Here is a 17,785-nt window from a genome sequence, read left to right on the forward strand (position 1 = left end):
TTCTCATAAATTGGACCAACTATCTTCTTTTATGATAAAATCGACACCTTGTTTTTTTCGAAAAAAATTCTGAACATTAATCTCATCAAATTCACTTTGAAGTGCTGATACAAATACATTGCTTGCTGTGGAAATCGGGGCATTTAATTTTGTCACCCTGTCATCCGATAAAGTCGCAATTTTGCCACTGAGCCCACTTCCATAAACTTAAAGGACCCATTTGTCATCTTTAACGAGAAATTATCCCTCCGGTAGAGTGACAAAAAGTTAAATATTCCCGGTTTAGAGGTCACCAGTCACCACTACATACTCTGATACTCACCACATGTCAGAACTCAGAACACACCAGTCAATTGAGTACACTTCACTCGGTATCTATAGGCAAACACAAACTGTCACTCAAAACAATCTATCATCATATTATACACATCTTCCACATACATGAATGGATTACATGAGTTACATGATAAAAGTTTCTGACTTTTTGATGCACAAAATTGAGTGTATTTTACAAGTCACCACCACCAATCCCCCTTCGACTAAGGCGAAAACATGATAAGAACGAACGGTTTTAACAAAGTTAAATGAAGGCAACATTACACGAGTAGCTGTCAGTCAAACGAACCCTCACAAGGTCAAAGTCACACTGTAGGGAGAATGTGAAGTTCACAAGGTCAAAGATTGCAATTCTAGCTATACACAGCTTAAAGGTTTCAGATAAATTGGATAGGTGTGGTTTCTGGTGATGGTATGAAGAAGGATGACGTCAAGGAACCAGAGATCTGTGACATCACCCCTTGCTCCTGAGAGAGCTCATGGATGTCTCTGACAATGTCAAAGACAGCTTCTGGCTGAGCCAATTTCAATGCATTTTCTGACATTCTTTTCAATTCCTCTGAATCTGGACCAAACCAAAGGGCAACAAGTTTAGCAGTTTCCTTAGGGCTTTTGGAGAACACACCCGCACCATTGTCCACAACATAAGGGACATTGCCAACTTCCTGTCATGCAAAACACAAACGTGTGTGAGAACATGCTGACACCCTAGAGCATACTACTTTTTTTAATACTATTACATGTAATCAAAATTCATTATTTCGTACATATGCCATATTGGGGGGGGGGGGGGGGGTTCACAAGGTAGTGAACCCATGCAAGCTTGTATTAACATTTGACCCGAACAAATTACAAATGGGAGTTCCCCTTAAGGAGACCAGAAATACAGTAATTCCTTTTGATCTAACTGCAAGGTGCTCCTATTATCCTATAATGTAGCAAACACATACACCATGACTGCAGAAAGATAGAGGCATAAACCTGTCCAGGTATGAAGTCGTTAAGGATTATAGGAAGACCCCTTATCAAGGCTTCAGCAATGGTACCCGGTCCAGCCTATGAAACCAACAATAAAAGAGAAACAAAATCAGGGATACCACAAAAAACTTCAAAGGAAGCAACATGCTAAGAATCAAGAATTGTAAAGGATATACCTTTGTTATAATACAATCGCAAGCTCCCATCCACTTCTCCATTTGAGTCTCAAATCCCCTAATCTGTTGTAAAAGGAAACCCACAGTGCATAAGGAACACTCTTGTTGTCTGGGCTATGAAAGAAACCACTTAAATTATTATTTATAAAGAATTAAAAGAACAAGTTACGAGTTATACTTTTACTGGTATTTTCCATTCAAGGGCCTGCAATGAGGAGCTCAGCGTTTTGTTCCGGCCGCAAATGACAATAAGCTGCCCAATTTGTTTTCCAAGCTCTTTGTCAAACAATGATTCTCCAAGGGCTTTTGCAGTTTTCTTGACAGGACCCATGCCCTCTCCACCTCCCATAAGCAGCACCGCAGGCAGCTCAGGATCCAGTTCAAGTTCCTTCCTCAAATCATCCTGGTGAGTAATTTGTTTCACAAAAAAGACTTTTTTTGAGTTTGAGAGAAAAAAGGCCACGAGAAGTATATGTATTCAAACACATCAAGGTTACGGACAAATTTTTAGTTGTTTTCTTGAAATTTGAACGGTAATGCTTTTGTGCATACAATACTCAGCAGTTAATGAAAGCACAAGTGGCTAGACTTATTTGTTAAACACAACAGATTGAAACTTTGTAAGATCAATATAAAAAACGAACCTCTGCCTTCTGAAAGGTCACATATGACATAAATTAAAATTAGCAGAAATAGAAATACTGGGCTAACTAAGAAGAGCATACCTTAACAAGAACTGCACGGCAGAATGATGGTCGAATCGGAAGACCAAACACGCGAATTTGAGAAGGTTTTAGGTCATCCAGTGCTGCCCTCTTGGCAACTTCTTCTGAGGGGCAGTAACATCTATTCACATTAGCATGGAACCTGTATTTTTTATCGTCAGATCAAGTTAATGGATTGCTTTACTAAAATCATGGATACTTCAGGTTTTCCTTATTGATAGCTGAACATACCATGTAGGGTGGCAAGTGTTGAGGTCCGTGATGACGGTTACAAAGATTACTCTGTTCTGCAGGCCTTGCCATTTGAGCACCCACAGAGGAATGTGTTGCATGAGGGGATGTACACTAATTATGATATCTGGCTTGTACTTCTTCAGTCCAGCCTCCACCTTCCTTCATCCATAAACAAGAAGCCATTTAGAAAAAATATAAATATCTCATGTACATGAGTACATCGACACATCGTAGCCTCTTGATGGGAGAAAAAGGTGCAGTATATCTGTATAAGTAATAGATCGTGTGGTGGATAATATGTGGATTATGGTATGCAAACAATGAAACAATTAGTAGCAATTTATTTGGAATTGCATTTCAATTGCAAACTTCATAAGATACATGACAATGATTTCAGCACCGATATTTTAGCATCTGTAGACAAGGTCCAACCTCACAATTTGATGATTGCATTCAAGGGAATGGGCTGGGGACTATAAAATTGTTACTGCAGGGTCACGCGTTCAGATCCGACATTATAATATAAGCGTATGAGATAATGACAAAACTGCTGGGCCATTAGAAAATCGGAGATTAGGTGAGCAATTTGCAGTATGCTACAAACAACAGCAACATGGATACAAATATCAACTGCATTTATTTATAATCCCGAAGCAGAGAGTGAAACAAGGAAAACATTCCAAGAACTAATCAACCTCCCAAAAGTACGACTTCTTCAATTGTGAAAGAGAAAAATTATCCTTACTTGGCATAGAATGAGGCGAGAGCGGCGAGGTAGAAGCAATGGACCCATCTAGGCGAGGTGCTGTGGAAGGCCACCTTCCAGAGCTGCACATGCTTCACCATGAACTTGTATGAGCTCTCCATGTTGTTGAGCGGCCACCCCGCGTGATCCTTGCACAGATCCTTCACGAAGACCTGCCATTCATAAATAATTACGAAATCTTCAGTGCCACTTGACAGATTCCAGACTGCAAGTATATTATTTCAATTTCACACAATACAAAGAAATTGCAATTCGCGAGATCAATCAATAGTGCACCCGGTACTCGTCGCCGAACTCGATCCGGAAGGCGTCCTTGATGGCCTCCGCGGAGGCGCGATGCCCGCCGCCGGTGTCGCTCATGAGGATGAGGACGTTCTTGGCGCGGTTGGCCCCGAGCTGGACGAGCTCGACGGTGCCCTCCTCCTCCTCCCAGAACGGCTCGTCGTCCTCCTCGGGCCCGTAGAGCGAGGTTACAGACGCCGACGAGGACGCGCCCTCCCCGCGCACGCGCCCTGCGGAGGAGAGCTCCCCTGCGTAGCTGAGGCTCTTGCGCAACTTGCGCCTCATCCGCTGCTGCTGGTGGTAGGCCGCCACGGTCTCCAGCACCGTCTCCCGGATCGACCGCCCCCGCGGCGACGCCATGGACGTCGCCATCGCCGACAAGGGGAGCCGAGGCACGGGCGGCGGGAGAGAGCGCGAGTTCGGCGGCGGAATCGGGAGGGGAGGGGAGGGGAGGGGAGGGGAGGAGGAGGAGGCGAGTGGGCTGGAGAGAGAGGAGGTGTTTAAAATCGGGGATCGGAGAGAGAGAGTGAAACCGGGAGGGGGGGGGGGGGGTCCGAGCTGGCACGGCCGGGGCCGGGAAGACGACTGGAATTGGAGGTTGGGGAAGGTGGTGGTGGTTGTCGCGTGTTTTATGTGAGCTGTGTTGCTGCCTTGCTGGTTTCTTGGGGGACCTCATAATTTGGGAATTTGGAGCTGGAGCGGTTCCGCGTTCCGATGATTTCAGGAATTTCAGGGGTTCTACGTGAAAAAAGTTACCATACGCTATCTCAAGCTCGTAACACGCTCCAAATGCATGCAATTAGCAAAACCGGTGATCTAGGTCGTTTTCATGTGAAAAGCCTGATGAATGGACATTACAATCGCTGTACAAAAATAACTAGTTTCACGTTGATCAGTAGTTATTTGTGGTAGCTTATGCCTATTTTTCACCTGTAGATGTGGTGTTAGAGCATCTCCAACCGACTACTTATGTTTGACCTCCTATTACTTTTATTTAGGGGCTCTTTATCCAGATTTCATTCCCTACTTCTCAACGCGTTCCAACCGATCCCTCATATTTGACCCCCTATATTCGAATCATCTCTATTTTATTAATATCTGGCAACTCTCTCTCCCTTCTCTCATCTCTCTCCCCTCTCTCCCTCTCTCTCCAAAGCCTCTCTTCCGACGCCGGTCAGAGCTCCCTCTCTCTCCCCGCTCCTTCTCTCTCCCCGACCTCCTTCTCCTCGAGCCCCTCTCTCCACGCCTCCATGACACGGGCGGGCGAGTGAGGGGGTGACGGCGCAACGTGGGCGGGCGAGCGGGTGCGGGGAAGCGCGGGCAGGCAGGTGCGGGGCAGTGCGGCGGCGCGGGAGGGGCCGTGCGCGGGTGCGGCGTCGCGGGTGAGGGGCCGGATGAGGGGCCCCTAGATGTAAGGGGTGAGGGAGGAGATTTAAGGGCTCCTCAAATAAAGGGAGCCGGATAGGGGTCGGTTGGAGACCGATTTTTATCGTTTTTCTCTCAAATATAGGATAGAGGGTGAGAAGAGAGCTCAATTGAAGATGCTCTTATACACTATTGATCCTATCAACTTTAAGATGTTCTGCATCTAGTTACAAACCCCTGGCGAATTTTTCAACCCCATGGTGCACAAAAGGCAACGATTAAGCTACTCTAAAATTTAATTATGCTTATCAGAAGTAAGAATGAAATCTTAACTGTGCGACCGACTAAGCACCGCTACCGTCATTTCCTTCTCTCCATTTCTTTTGGATAAAAGGACACGTCATCTCTTCACAAGATGTCAGCCTTAATTGATTTGTGACAAAAAAGTCAGATCAAATTTTAGTCATGCCTAGTAAATTTGGCTAGCATTTAGTTTGTAACCAAACTTTGACTATACTCGAAATTTTTTGGTCATGTCTGTTACATTCAATTAGCAGCAACAACAAATTTTAGACAGTCGATTTGATTGTCTGTGCTTTGAATGCGTTGCCAAATTTTAGCTTAGTCACAAACTAAATGATTATCTTTAACTAAATTTTAGTACGACTCGCTTTTGACTGTGACCAATATTTAGCGTGGCAACTCCAGAGTCTGCATCAAACAGCCCGGCAAATCCAAAAAGAAAAACGGAAAGCGCTACGGCAGCGCCACTCACCAATGGCTTTGTTCACCGGAAGCACGGAGCACACAGCTCACGAGTGCAAATATTAGCATCCGTGAGGTCGCCCGTGCAAAAGCAGCTGAATCGAGCCATCAAAAGGACCCGGAGACGGACGTGGGGGGCACGGAAGGCTGCGCTGTGCGCGCGGGTCGGAGTCCGGAATAATTCCCCGGGATCTAGCGATTATTCCCTTCGCCGATTCGCTCCCGTTGGCGAGAGGAGAAGCGGTCGTGTGCCGGCTGCGGAAGCGCCCGTGAGGCCGTGCTGTGTGCGGCGCAGGGAGGTTTTCCTCAGCCGTCTGGCTATTTTTGGCGTCCGCGCGCGCGGGATTTCGCCGTTTTTTGGCGTCGCCCAGCCGTCGTAGGGGCTAAGGAAAACGGATTGAGTTGAGTCGGCTTCAAGTCTTGCCCAAGATACATCGGGCGGGGTGTTCATGGATGGCGACTGGATGGATTACGTGCAAGGCTGCTACGCGAGGCCTGACTTGCAAGCCTGGAGAAGTTCTCTTCTTGGCGTTACCATTTCTTTTAACGCCTCTCAACTTGCTATAGATATAGTATCTGTGTATGTGCACACGCAAATCCTTCCATACTCACGCACATGCACACATTTAGACATATCTACTCTACATCTGTGTGAATAAATTTGTAGTCTGTTGGCAAAGTATTAGGAGAGGCCGAGCCGGTCATGAATTTATCCTCGACCTTGCACGTCTCTTATTTCCAATAAAAATTGTATAAATCAAATTACACTGTAAAAAATAATAATAATTATATCCTATAGGATCAATACAACCATTCAAAATTTTGTAGATAAAGAACATGTCATATTTTTATTGTAGCTCTAAGCGTGAGAGGCATCGAAATTTATTTTAGAGAAGAGTTCCAGTGAGACACTCGGCCCGATCAGAGATAGAATCCGATTGGTTAGGCTGCCCACCGACAACAAGTGCCGTGAAAAGGATTTTGCCTTTGGAGGCTATAACATGTGTATCTTATCTGTCTTGAACCTTTAACTGCGGTCATCGTCTTTGTGTCCGCACTGCACAGAGTTGGTTTCGTGAAGTTTCGTACAGACCTGCCGGAACCGAAAGATCAGTCCGTGAAAGCCTATCAAGTTCACCGCGACACGCTGCGCTGTTCGTCGTCACGCGGTCAGTTAGCGTCACGTCACGCGGTGACTTCTCAGCGCTTAGCTTTTGTTCGTAGCTAGACTGATTGATGGAGCAGCTCTCTCAGCGTCATGGCATCATCTGCGAGATGCCCAGTGGATGTCTAAGTCCATAGCTAACGAACAAAATCCTGCTCCTGAATCTGCCACTGGCCGTGGACCGATCAGTTGGAGTGTGTGTGGAAAGACGTACAGTTCACATGTCGCGACGAGGGAAAGAAGGATGTTAAAAATGGAGCGGCACAAGTGATGTTTCAAGCAGGCAAATGCAAAACCCAAATAAACGCTATCCACGCCGCACGACTGCGCTGCAGCGGACACTTGTGCGGTCCAGATGGATGGATGAACTATAGAGGACGGTTTGCCGAACAGCAACGATCTATGCATATACCTGTCCTACAACCGAATGATTGCATCCGGCATCGCCTTCTCCTGACATCACAGACTACTTGGTTGGGTTCCTATCGTACTTTCAACGGACGACATGCATATAATTGCAAAATTTCAAAATGGACGCATACATTTACTATTCTCGGATTTAAAAATATAAAAATGAACATGGTCGGCTTTGGTGATCGGGATGAACCAGGCTGCAGAGCCCAACTTTTCTTTTTTTGAGAAGAGACTGCAGAGCCCAGCTACCAACTGGCCTAATAGCTGTGAGACGTCAAGGCCCAATGGGGAGTTGCACGGACTATAGGCCTCTGTCCCGTGCCGCATCCGCATCAAGAGGAGGGGTCCTCAGTAGATCGAAAGTTCAGAAGCACATCGGCCCAGTTACCTTGACTTTCTTATTCGATTTTAGGGTTTTTTTCTTCTTCCAAGAACTTCGATATTCAGAAATCTGAATTCACTGTTGGAAAATCATTATGTGCAGTGCAGTTTTTTCCATCTGGTTCGATCGCTCGAACAAGTATTTGGGCTTTTCCTTGGTCAACTACTCAACCCACTGTAATCTGGTACACTGCACATAATGTTGTAGGCGTAAATTGCCCAAAAAAAAAAAAACGTTGTAGGTGCATGTACAATGATGTTTCGAGCTTCCGCATAGTTGACTTGTATAGCCATTAATGTATTAGCTCGATGGTGCACAAACCTTATAAACCAGCATATCTCGAATAATTGTTGTGTAGATACTGTATGACGCATGTTGAATTCCTGGGTCATGCTTGACAAGAAAATGTCTTCAAAGTAAAACTACGCAATCTGCTGCACCACAAGTGTGTCCGGAATTCGGCCCCTGGATTAGCGATCAGATGCTTAATAATTGGGTTTTTTTTGTACGATTGGGTCATCAGCCATATTATAATGCCGTGTTACTCGTTGTGGGACCAGGTGATGACATGGCGTCGTCTTAATGCCAACAGTTTCACAAAACCTGGACCAAGCGTATTTTTCTTGGAACATTGTAATTTGTAAAGCTGATGCAGGACCACAACAGACCTTTTTGCTCCCTGTTCGTCAGAGCTGTTATTCTAATGGTGCAGTGGCATGGGCCTCGTTGGTACAGTTCAGTATAGAGCAAGTTTTGGTTCAAGTGTGAAGGTATAAAGGAGCTCTGCCGTGGCGTTCCTTAACTTTGACTACCATGGAGAACAGAGGAAGAACTGAAGCATTGGTCGATTTATTCCTTCATGCTGATGCATGTCGAAATGCATGCAATTTTTTTCTAGCTGCACAGCAGGATCAACTTAGCTGCACTGCACTTGTCACTCACAACCTTCAGTAAAACCAACTAATCAGGCAACTTCTTCAGAAGCAAGGACGGCTTGGTTGCACATTTCAAGCTGCACTGCTGCAGCATGCATCGTCATTCTGACGATACGCCTCCTGTCACTGGCACGAGTTCGAAATGCCATATGCAAAGATGCTAGCCCAGAAGTCATTTGATCCTCGCGTGCGTTACACCAAAGATCGTGCATTGAATTTGAAACTGCTACAGCCGCGGGAACGGAAACCACCGACGGCCGAATGATCTCTGACTCTGCCGCGTCTGCATGCGACCTCGGCCGTGAAAGAGACACCTCAGTTTATTGCATGCAGAGGCAAAGACGGCCACTCTTCCTGCCGTCGCCGCTCGCAATCGTAGGAAATCCGGTGGCGTCGCCGAGGAATCCAAGCCTAGGAGGAGAACATAATGTAAAGAAGGAAAAACCACGGGCTTCGGATAAGGACCATCTCCCAGAATGAGAAACTGCGAGCCCACCACGTCATCCGGGATCTTTCACAAATTTTACCGATCCCACTTGCCATGCCCGTTGATCTTCTTCTTGTCTTTGCTAATCAACTTGTTTCACAGCTTTTGCTAAGGGACTCGTTTGCTATTACAGCCAGTAATTTGAGAGAGAACGGCATTACATATAACCCCCCGTAAAATGTACTCTCTGAGGTTTGAATTGCGGTCAGGCATAAGATATGGGAATAAAACAACCTTTGAAACACAATGGTGAATGCTGACCGTGTGAGATTTGATATCAGCTGGTGTCAGTTAAAAGAAGACGTTTAAGCTCTGGTGCGAGTTTGGCTCAGAAGATGGCCAGATGCCATGCTCGTCGGGCTACGGTAACTGTCATCTGCCAAACTGTGGTTGACCAACCATGTGTTAGTATTGCACTTGAGATCGTTTCAAAACCTGAGAGGCTGAGACCATTTCATTCCAGGCAGAAATTTTTTACCCGAGGTTGTCCATGTGGCAGTGAGCCGCTCCAGAGGTTTACAAGATTTGTGATCACTAGGCGGATTGGCGCGTCTACGTCATATCTGATTTTTGTTCACTAAAAAAATTAGGTTCATCAATTTTAAGCATCTTAATATTTCTTTATAATTTATCAATATTTAACACATTCATTTAATTATAGAAAAATAGTGGTACTTTCATACATACACATAATTTTAGTACATAGATGACAATAATATGAACCTAAATAAAGTTTTTTCATATTTTTTGAGTTTTAGATATTTTCATGTGCATTTTAGATTATTTCACCCGATTTATCAATATAACTATTATTGTTTGCTATTTTTTAAAATTTCCAAAAAAATTATATGTATATATATATATACATATGCGTATACATATACTCATATATACATATAAATATATATATAAACAGTAGCTATAATAACTTAACAAATATATATATATAAACAATATCTATAATAACTTAACATAAACCCTAGTTACAATAACTTGACGCCTTAGAATCGCGACATCTTGACCCTTTAATACATATAATAGATTTGCATTCCAAAATTTGTGATCAGCTCCCCAGAGTCCGTCGTAATTGCGATGACCACCAGTCCTCTGTCTCCGCTGCTCTGCTACTCCCTGTCCGGGTGGGCAGACCCGACAGCTATATAAACCGCGCACCTCAAGGAGAGTAGTACACTACGCTCTACAAGCTGACAGTCAGAAGCTGCAGCATCTTCTCTATTCTCCAGCTCATCCCCACTTCCAGCTCGAGGGTTTGGGGTTTTCGGCCGCCGCACTCCGACCATGGCGATCCTGTCGGAAGCCGCCACCGAGGTGCTCATCCCGCTCGCCGCCGTCGTGGGCCTCGCGTTCGCCATCGTGCAGTGGGTGCTAGTCTCGCGCGTCAAGCTGCTGCCGTCCGCGGGCGGCGGACGCGGCGCCAGGGACAAGGACGGGTTCGGAGACTCGCTGATCGAGCAGGAGGAGGGCCTCAACGACCACAACACCGTCCTCAAGTGCGCCGAGATACAGAACGCCATCGCCGAAGGTCAGAAGGATTGATCCGGAACCGTTTCGTCGCCGGTTTGCGTACACGTGCCCGTTCTAGCGTTCTTTGAAGAAAGGCGTTTTTTTCTCTCTTAAATTCTGGGTTTTTTTTTCTTTCTATTTTGTTCGAAATTTAGTTCCAGATTTCTGAACTTACGAATTTGGTTCTGAGCAAATAAGATTTTTTGGGTGTATTTGCCTAAGATCGACTCTTATGCAGGAGCAACATCATTTCTCTTCACTGAATACCAATACGTCGGCATTTTCATGTCAATCTTCGCCGTCGTGATCTTCCTCTTCCTTGGCTCCGTGGAGGGATTTAGCACAAAGAACCACCCCTGCACTTACAGCAAGGACAAGGAGTGCAAACCTGCTCTTTTCAATGCCCTCTTCAGCACCGTCTCTTTCCTGCTCGGAGCAATCACCTCTGTGGTGTCTGGTTTCCTTGGGATGAAAATTGCTACATACGCAAACGCCCGGACTACTTTGGAAGCAAGGAAAGGTGTTGGCAAAGCCTTCATCACTGCTTTCCGTTCAGGTGCAGTGATGGGCTTTTTGCTGGCATCGAATGGCCTTCTGGTGCTCTACATCACTATAAACTTGTTCAAGTTGTACTATGGCGATGATTGGGAGGGTTTGTTCGAGTCTATCACCGGTTATGGCCTTGGTGGATCTTCAATGGCTCTATTTGGAAGGGTGGGAGGCGGTATCTACACGAAGGCGGCTGACGTGGGTGCTGATCTTGTTGGCAAAGTTGAAAGGAACATTCCTGAAGATGACCCCAGAAACCCTGCTGTAAGTTTCTAGCTTTTCTTCTTCTGGACTACTGTATCTCTTTATTGAATTGCTGCAAGTGGCACACATGTTCTCTTTTTTCTCATGTGATGAATTTTTAAAACTTTCATGCAGAATGTTCCTTTACCTGAACTCTTACCCTTATTAAGCGTAATAAGTTACTGTACTTTATAATTTAGGAAAATTTAGATATATGGCATTATAAATGCCATGATTTTGAAATATGCCATTACAAATCCAGTATTTGGAAACATGTCATTACAAATATCCTAAAATTAGATCCATACCAGTTTAGCAGTAGTGATATATAACAATTCACCGGTTTATTGGTGCTACTTTACTGAATTTGCAAGTTCTCTTTCTCAGGTGATCGCTGACAATGTCGGAGATAATGTTGGTGATATTGCCGGAATGGGATCGGATCTCTTTGGTTCTTATGCTGAATCTTCCTGTGCTGCCCTTGTTGTGGCATCTATCTCTTCATTTGGGGTCAACCATGATTTCACTGGGATGTGCTACCCGCTGCTAGTCAGCTCCGTTGGCATCATTGTCTGCTTGATCACCACACTCTTTGCAACCGACTTCTTTGAGATAAAGGGTGTGAAAGAAATTGAACCTACACTAAAGAAGCAGCTCATCATCTCTACAGTTCTGATGACTGTCGGTATTGCGCTGATTAGTTGGTTGGCACTCCCAGCTAAATTCACAATCTTCAATTTTGGTGAACAGAAGGAAGTTAGCAACTGGTAAGTTATTAGTTGCTGCTTGTTACTAGTTTCACGAAATGTTTGATCTTCTGATTATTGTGACACCACTTTGCAGGGGATTGTTCTTCTGTGTTGCAATTGGTCTCTGGGCTGGTTTGATCATCGGATACGTGACTGAATACTACACTAGCAACGCATACAGGTAAGAAATCTTCTACTGCATTTCTTCATCAGCTAGTTGGTACTGCTTTAATTCATGGCTCTAACTTGCTGTGCTGCAGTCCTGTGCAAGATGTCGCCGATGCCTGTAGAACTGGTGCCGCTACCAATGTCATTTTCGGCCTTGCCCTAGGATACAAGTCGGTTATAATCCCGATCTTTGCTATCGCTGTTGGCATCTATGTCAGTTTCACTATTGCTGCGATGTATGGCATAGCGGTCGCTGCTCTTGGCATGCTGAGCACAATTGCAACTGGTCTTTCTATTGATGCTTACGGTCCTATCAGTGACAATGCTGGTGGCATTGCTGAGATGGCAGGGATGAGCCACAGAATTCGTGAGAGAACGGATGCACTCGATGCTGCTGGAAACACAACTGCTGCCATAGGAAAGGTAATAATATTACTGCAATTGTCCATGTCTTCCACAAGATGCTGAAAAAACTTTAATGAAAACAAGTTCTTATCCTTCCATTTCCCTCTGCAGGGTTTTGCCATTGGATCAGCTGCTCTGGTGTCTCTCGCCCTCTTCGGCGCGTTCGTCAGCAGAGCCGGAGTGAAGGTCGTCGACGTCTTGTCTCCGAAGGTCATCATCGGCCTGATCGTTGGCGCCATGCTCCCATACTGGTTCTCCGCCATGACGATGAAGAGCGTCGGGAGCGCCGCCCTGAAGATGGTGGAGGAGGTCCGCCGGCAGTTCAACACCATCCCTGGGCTGATGGAGGGCACCGGCAAGCCGGACTACGCCAACTGCGTCAAGATCTCCACCGACGCCTCCATCAAAGAGATGATCCCTCCCGGTGCTCTGGTCATGCTCACGCCTCTGATCGTTGGCACCTTCTTCGGCGTGCAGACGCTCTCCGGTGTTCTTGCAGGCGCTCTCGTTTCAGGCGTGCAGGTGTGCACTCCTCCCCCTTGTAAGCAAGAGATGAAGAGACTTGCTACTGATCTTGGTCTTGCTTTGCAGGTTGCCATCTCTGCCTCGAACACTGGTGGTGCCTGGGACAACGCAAAGAAATACATTGAGGCTGGTGCGAGTGAGCACGCGAGGTCGCTGGGTCCCAAGGGGTCGGACTGCCACAAGGCGGCGGTGATCGGTGACACCATCGGTGACCCACTGAAGGACACGTCGGGCCCGTCGCTCAACATCCTCATCAAGCTCATGGCCGTGGAGTCCCTCGTCTTCGCCCCCTTCTTCGCCACCCACGGGGGGCTCCTCTTCAAGCTCTTCTAGATCAGGAAGGAGACCTCACCCTTATGCGGACACGAAAAATTACTCCACGGCGCGCGTTAATAAAATTCCTGCAAATAATGAATGGTGCACTTCACCAAGATTTGTTCACATTTGTAGTTTGCACTTTGGTAGTTTGCTGTGTGTTCATTTCTCTGCCAGAGGCATTGTTGAGTTTAGCTTCCCGGCTTCGCATAGAGTGACCAGATGATGATTCGTATGTAATAATGTGACCACTGATCAATAATGTCGTCTGTTTCTAGTTTTCAAAAGCATATGTGGATTCCATTTTGTTATTTTGTTGTTGTTTTTTATGTATTTTGGTTACGCAGAGATTGAGAGAGCGAACTCTTATACAACTGTATAACGAGAGGTAACTTTCTTTATAAAAAATCTGATCAGTGGTGAAAAACATGGTCAACTTTTCCTTTTCCTTTTTTGACTTGGGCCGGGCCTTGTACGACGCCACTCGGACCCAGGTTGGCACAATCTAACGACAAATACGACCGTTGAAACGGGATTTTTTATATTTTTAAAACAAAAGTTTGTCAATATATAAGTTTGTTTAAAAAAATTACAGATATAAACTCCTATGGCCCGCTGAAAAAAATCAATCTTTTTAGAGCTAGATGATGAAAAAAATTTAGAATTGCAAACTTTTTATGGAGCTAGATGATAGCTTCTTTTGCACTATAGAATTTGCTATGACTATTTCGACAGTATTTTAAATTTTGAGAGTATTAGAACACAATATTTATTTCTATTTTTAAACCTATCAACTATTGAAAGGGGATGTTCTTCCAACGGACCGCAGAAATCTAAATTTGTAATTTTTTAAAATAGATGTAGCACTTTTTTTATAAAAAAATAAAAAAAATCTCGAAACCGAAAGGGCAGCCCGCTTACCATAACGGCGAAACAACCGTGAGGTCCATGACACGTAACGCTCATGAATGCTCGGTCGCATTGGCAGATTTGGCTCCGGCAATTGGAATTTGGCACCACCTCCAGCCGAGCCGAGAAGAGACGAGAATATGCGGCCTATATCCTTGGCGTCATCTCGTACCCTCGTCTGGTCGCGCCCCTTCTGTTCTCCTCTTTCAACGGACCGCACGAGGGCGCTGCCTAGTTCTCGTCTCCAACGACGCCACCGCCAGTTCCAGGACAATTCAGATCAGGATAAATAACCAACCAATCAGCCGCGTCGCGCGCCCTTCGGTTCCACCAAGAAGAGCAGCTGCGGCCGCGGCGGCAGGGCAAGAGGAGAGAGGAGAGGGAAGGGTAGGAAGGGAGCCATGGGCAACGCGTCGTCGATGCTGACCCAGTACGACATCGAGGAGGTGCAGGAGCACTGCAACTATCTCTGTAACGAGCCATGGGCGATACCTTCGATCTCTCAAAATTTGGTGTCCTCTTTTCAATCGTTCGCTCGTTTGGTGATTGGTGTTGGGTTCTTGAAACAGTCTCGCAGCAGGAGATCGTGTCGCTGTACGAGCGGTTCTGCCAGCTCGACCGCAGCGCCAAGGGGTTCATCTCCGAGGACGAGTTCCTCTCCATCCCAGAGTTCTCCCTCAACCCACTCTCCAAGGTCCGATCCAGTTCCTTCTCCTGCTTGTCCCCGTGGGGACCCTGATGTTTCGTTTCAGATAAGTTTCTGGCTTTGTTCCATCGAAACACACGCAGAAAAGGCAACTTGTTACTTTGTGTCCCCTTCCTGCCAATCCCTTTGTACGTTGCCAGTTAAGCGGATCTTACGTACAACTCTACTGTTCTTGGTTTGTGTCCTGATGCATGCTACAATGTTGTACTTTGCTCCTTTTATGTTTACAGCTCTGCCCTCGTAGAGCTTCTAATTTTCATGACCACTCAATACTCAGGATAAGCCATTTGGTCCTGAGAATCTAAAACCACATACAAAAGAAGACACCTTACTGATTGCTAACCACTTATTGCGAGAATTAGCTAGCAGAGTCAGTGTAGAGTATGTACCCACATCAGATGTGCAGATCGGTTGTTTGGTTTATCTTCTTATTGTTGGATGTTCCAACGCACTGTGTTTTAGTACTTTGGACATGTTGGGTTGGGTTCCTCACGATCTGCAGTATAAAGAACAGCCTCCATTGTGCTGACAAAAACAACTTCACCAAGAGGATACACAGCCAGAGCACTAGGCATAAACCCTGACTTTAACCCAAACTTTTGTAGCAGAATGTGCCAGCACACTCAGTACCGCATCAAGTAAAGAAGTCACCTCCAACAAGAAGTTAAATAGCTGGAGATGATCGTATAGCTAGTACACCTTTCTTTGTTACCGTACGAATGTGTGGATCTACTTCGTACGTTACATGCCAAAGCTCTAACAGGACAAACACTATACTACTTCATATGACTTAACCAATATGTTGCTCTCGTGCGATGATTTTGAGTTTCTCCTCCTTTTTTTTTTCCTCAGAGGCTGTTACGTATGGTTGATGGACTAAACTTCAAGGATTTTGTTGCCATTCTTTCTACTTTCAGTGTGAAGGCCAGTCTTCGGCAAAAGATCGAGTGTAATGCCTAACTATCATGCTTATATTTCATTATTTCCTTTCCGTTTGATCTTAACAGCGACTATATGTTGAATAGGGACTCCGCAGTGAAGTCTTCATGATAACTCACTTGCTCGTATTTTTCTTTTTTGTTTTGCGTTTGATGAAGCAGTGATATTTAAGGTTTACGACATTGATGGCAAGGGGAAAGTAACCTTCAAGGACCTGCTAGATGTTTTACGGGACCTAACAGGGTCATTCATGTCCGAGGAACAAAGAGAGGTGCTTGCGTATTATTTCATAAAGTCCTGTATTTCGTCAGCAAATAGCAATGCTGTGGATTTGTTGCATGACCATCCTCCTTTCCTCTTAAAGTAACTGTTATCCTGCAATTAGTAACATGCCAAGTGAGCATAATTTGTTTTAACCCGAGGGAGATCCTGACGATAAATTGTTAGGTGGGGATGTTGTTTGTTGTGTGGTTGTCAGGTTATAGCTGCTTTCTATAACTTCGTTGTCCGGTTGTCATGGGGGGTTCGGGTTTCTTTCTTTATTCTTTGTCTTGCATGGGAGCTAAGCTCCGCGGGTTGTATAGCACTGCTTGTTAAGATTTTCGGATCTAGTTTTTCTCATAAACTGGATCACTCTTTCTTCTTAATGCAATGACGCGCAGCTCTTCTGTGTGTTCGAGAAAAAAAAAATTCAGAGCTGCAAAGTGAGAAATAACATGCTTTATATTTGTGTACGCACAACTTTTGACTTGCTGTCCAAATAAATAGTTTAGGAATTCATCACTATCAGTGTTAAGAAACGACTTACTGGTTTCTGAAGTTAATGAAATGCTCATAATTTCCCATTGCAAATGTTGGACACAAGCACACTAGTTCTGTTTTTATTTTCACGTAAATAGATCTCGTAAATTTTTTATACAATAGTAGAATACCAATTTAACACAAAATATATTGACGCCTTTCAGCAAGTAATAACTAAGGTATTGGAAGAAGCAGGGTACACGAGGGATTGCACACTATCTGTAGAAGATTTTATCCAGGTACACAAATCCTATGCTGTCATCTTATCACAGCTTATACTATTTCCCAATATGTCTACTACGACATTGTACTCGTTCATAATGAGCTTTCCTAGGCAGCATACCAGTCTTTGTTCTGTACTCCCAGACTTTGTCTAAAACCCATCTTGTGCTGTGCTTTCAGATTATCGATCATCCTGGCCTGAAGATGGAGGTGGAAGTACCAATCGACTAGTGAAAACGCTGCAGATTTTATCAAATGAGAATGCAAGCTCTGGTTTTGCCTGCAGAACACGCTGTTGATAAATGATAATTGTTAGTATAATCCTGGTGTAGTTTAATCTTTTTGCCGGTGGTACTGTAGCAACAATATGCCGGTTTTGTGCCCCGTACGTTCCACTGTATCAACAGTAAGTTTGTTACTGTAGTAACAATAAGACGTTTACTGCACCTACGGTATGTCGGTTTGGAGCCTATATAATGGGCTGCACCCCTAGTTGAGCTCAGGGAAGAGCTTCGGATGCTCTGGATGAGCTTCACCTGTTAGAAGCTGTTAGCAACTATAAGTTTTTGCTGGCAGTCAGAAAACATCATGTGTCTAGTGTGTGCTTGTGTGTTTGTGATTCCAACAATAATCAGTAGGACATGTAACAAGACAATGAGCATTCACTTATGTTTTCCTTTTTGTTACTAGTTCACAACTTCACATGGCTAAATTTTAGTT

General features: G+C 44.9%; 3 protein-coding genes across 4 annotated transcripts; 2 read left to right on the forward strand and 1 right to left on the reverse strand.

Moving 5' to 3' along the window:
• Positions 1-395: 395 nt before the first annotated feature.
• LOC133920772 (probable monogalactosyldiacylglycerol synthase 3, chloroplastic) lies at positions 396-5,121 on the reverse strand. Its single transcript, XM_062365361.1, has 10 exons — positions 5,098-5,121; positions 4,714-4,902; positions 3,492-4,151; positions 3,195-3,367; positions 2,447-2,608; positions 2,216-2,357; positions 1,669-1,893; positions 1,491-1,553; positions 1,318-1,392; positions 396-1,001 (listed from the first exon to the last, which is right to left on the reverse strand). The coding sequence occupies exons 1-10, from the start codon at positions 5,119-5,121 to the stop codon at positions 714-716; spliced, it is 2,001 nt and encodes a 666-aa protein (XP_062221345.1). The 3' UTR covers positions 396-713.
• A 5,085-nt stretch (positions 5,122-10,206) lies between these two features.
• Positions 10,207-13,775, forward strand: LOC133920996 (pyrophosphate-energized vacuolar membrane proton pump-like). Its single transcript, XM_062365677.1, has 7 exons — positions 10,207-10,553; positions 10,773-11,347; positions 11,714-12,093; positions 12,170-12,256; positions 12,336-12,666; positions 12,760-13,170; positions 13,240-13,775. The coding sequence occupies exons 1-7, from the start codon at positions 10,310-10,312 to the stop codon at positions 13,504-13,506; spliced, it is 2,295 nt and encodes a 764-aa protein (XP_062221661.1). The 5' UTR covers positions 10,207-10,309; the 3' UTR covers positions 13,507-13,775.
• A 798-nt stretch (positions 13,776-14,573) lies between these two features.
• On the forward strand, positions 14,574-17,754 carry LOC133920998 (uncharacterized). 2 transcript variants are annotated; one of them, XM_062365681.1, is made up of 6 exons: positions 14,575-14,868; positions 14,967-15,091; positions 15,956-16,052; positions 16,204-16,313; positions 17,008-17,082; positions 17,246-17,754. In XM_062365681.1, exons 1-6 carry the CDS (start codon positions 14,799-14,801, stop codon positions 17,294-17,296), a joined length of 528 nt encoding a protein of 175 aa, XP_062221665.1. In that variant the 5' UTR covers positions 14,575-14,798; the 3' UTR covers positions 17,297-17,754. The 2 variants fall into 2 exon arrangements, with proteins under 2 accessions (XP_062221663.1, XP_062221665.1); XM_062365679.1 differs by having other exon boundaries at positions 14,574-15,091.
• The last annotated feature ends 31 nt before the right edge of the window (positions 17,755-17,785 follow it).

This window comes from Phragmites australis, chromosome 6, assembly GCF_958298935.1.
Source record: "Phragmites australis chromosome 6, lpPhrAust1.1, whole genome shotgun sequence".
NCBI lineage: Eukaryota > Viridiplantae > Streptophyta > Magnoliopsida > Poales > Poaceae > Phragmites > Phragmites australis.

Excerpts from the sequence above, each read along its gene's own strand:
- LOC133920998 (XM_062365679.1), top strand. The coding sequence starts at position 14,879 with ATGGGCGATACCTTCGATCTCTCAAAATTTGGTGTCCTCTTTTCAATC. Across the intron at positions 15,092-15,955 it reads CCCTCAACCCACTCTCCAAG|AGGCTGTTACGTATGGTTGA; the intron begins GTCCGATCCAGT and ends TTTTTTCCTCAG. Across the intron at positions 17,083-17,245 it reads CTGTAGAAGATTTTATCCAG|ATTATCGATCATCCTGGCCT; the intron begins GTACACAAATCC and ends CTGTGCTTTCAG.
- LOC133920772 (XM_062365361.1), bottom strand. The coding sequence starts at position 5,121 with ATGGGGTTGAAAAATTCGCCAGGG. Across the intron at positions 3,368-3,491 it reads AGTTCGGCGACGAGTACCGG|GTCTTCGTGAAGGATCTGTG; the intron begins GTGCACTATTGA and ends TATGAATGGCAG. Across the intron at positions 1,002-1,317 it reads ACGACTTCATACCTGGACAG|GAAGTTGGCAATGTCCCTTA; the intron begins GTTTATGCCTCT and ends TTTGCATGACAG.
- LOC133920996 (XM_062365677.1), top strand. The coding sequence starts at position 10,310 with ATGGCGATCCTGTCGGAAGCCGCCACCGAGGTGCTCATCCCGCTCGCC. Across the intron at positions 11,348-11,713 it reads ATGACCCCAGAAACCCTGCT|GTGATCGCTGACAATGTCGG; the intron begins GTAAGTTTCTAG and ends TCTCTTTCTCAG. Across the intron at positions 12,257-12,335 it reads TACACTAGCAACGCATACAG|TCCTGTGCAAGATGTCGCCG; the intron begins GTAAGAAATCTT and ends GCTGTGCTGCAG.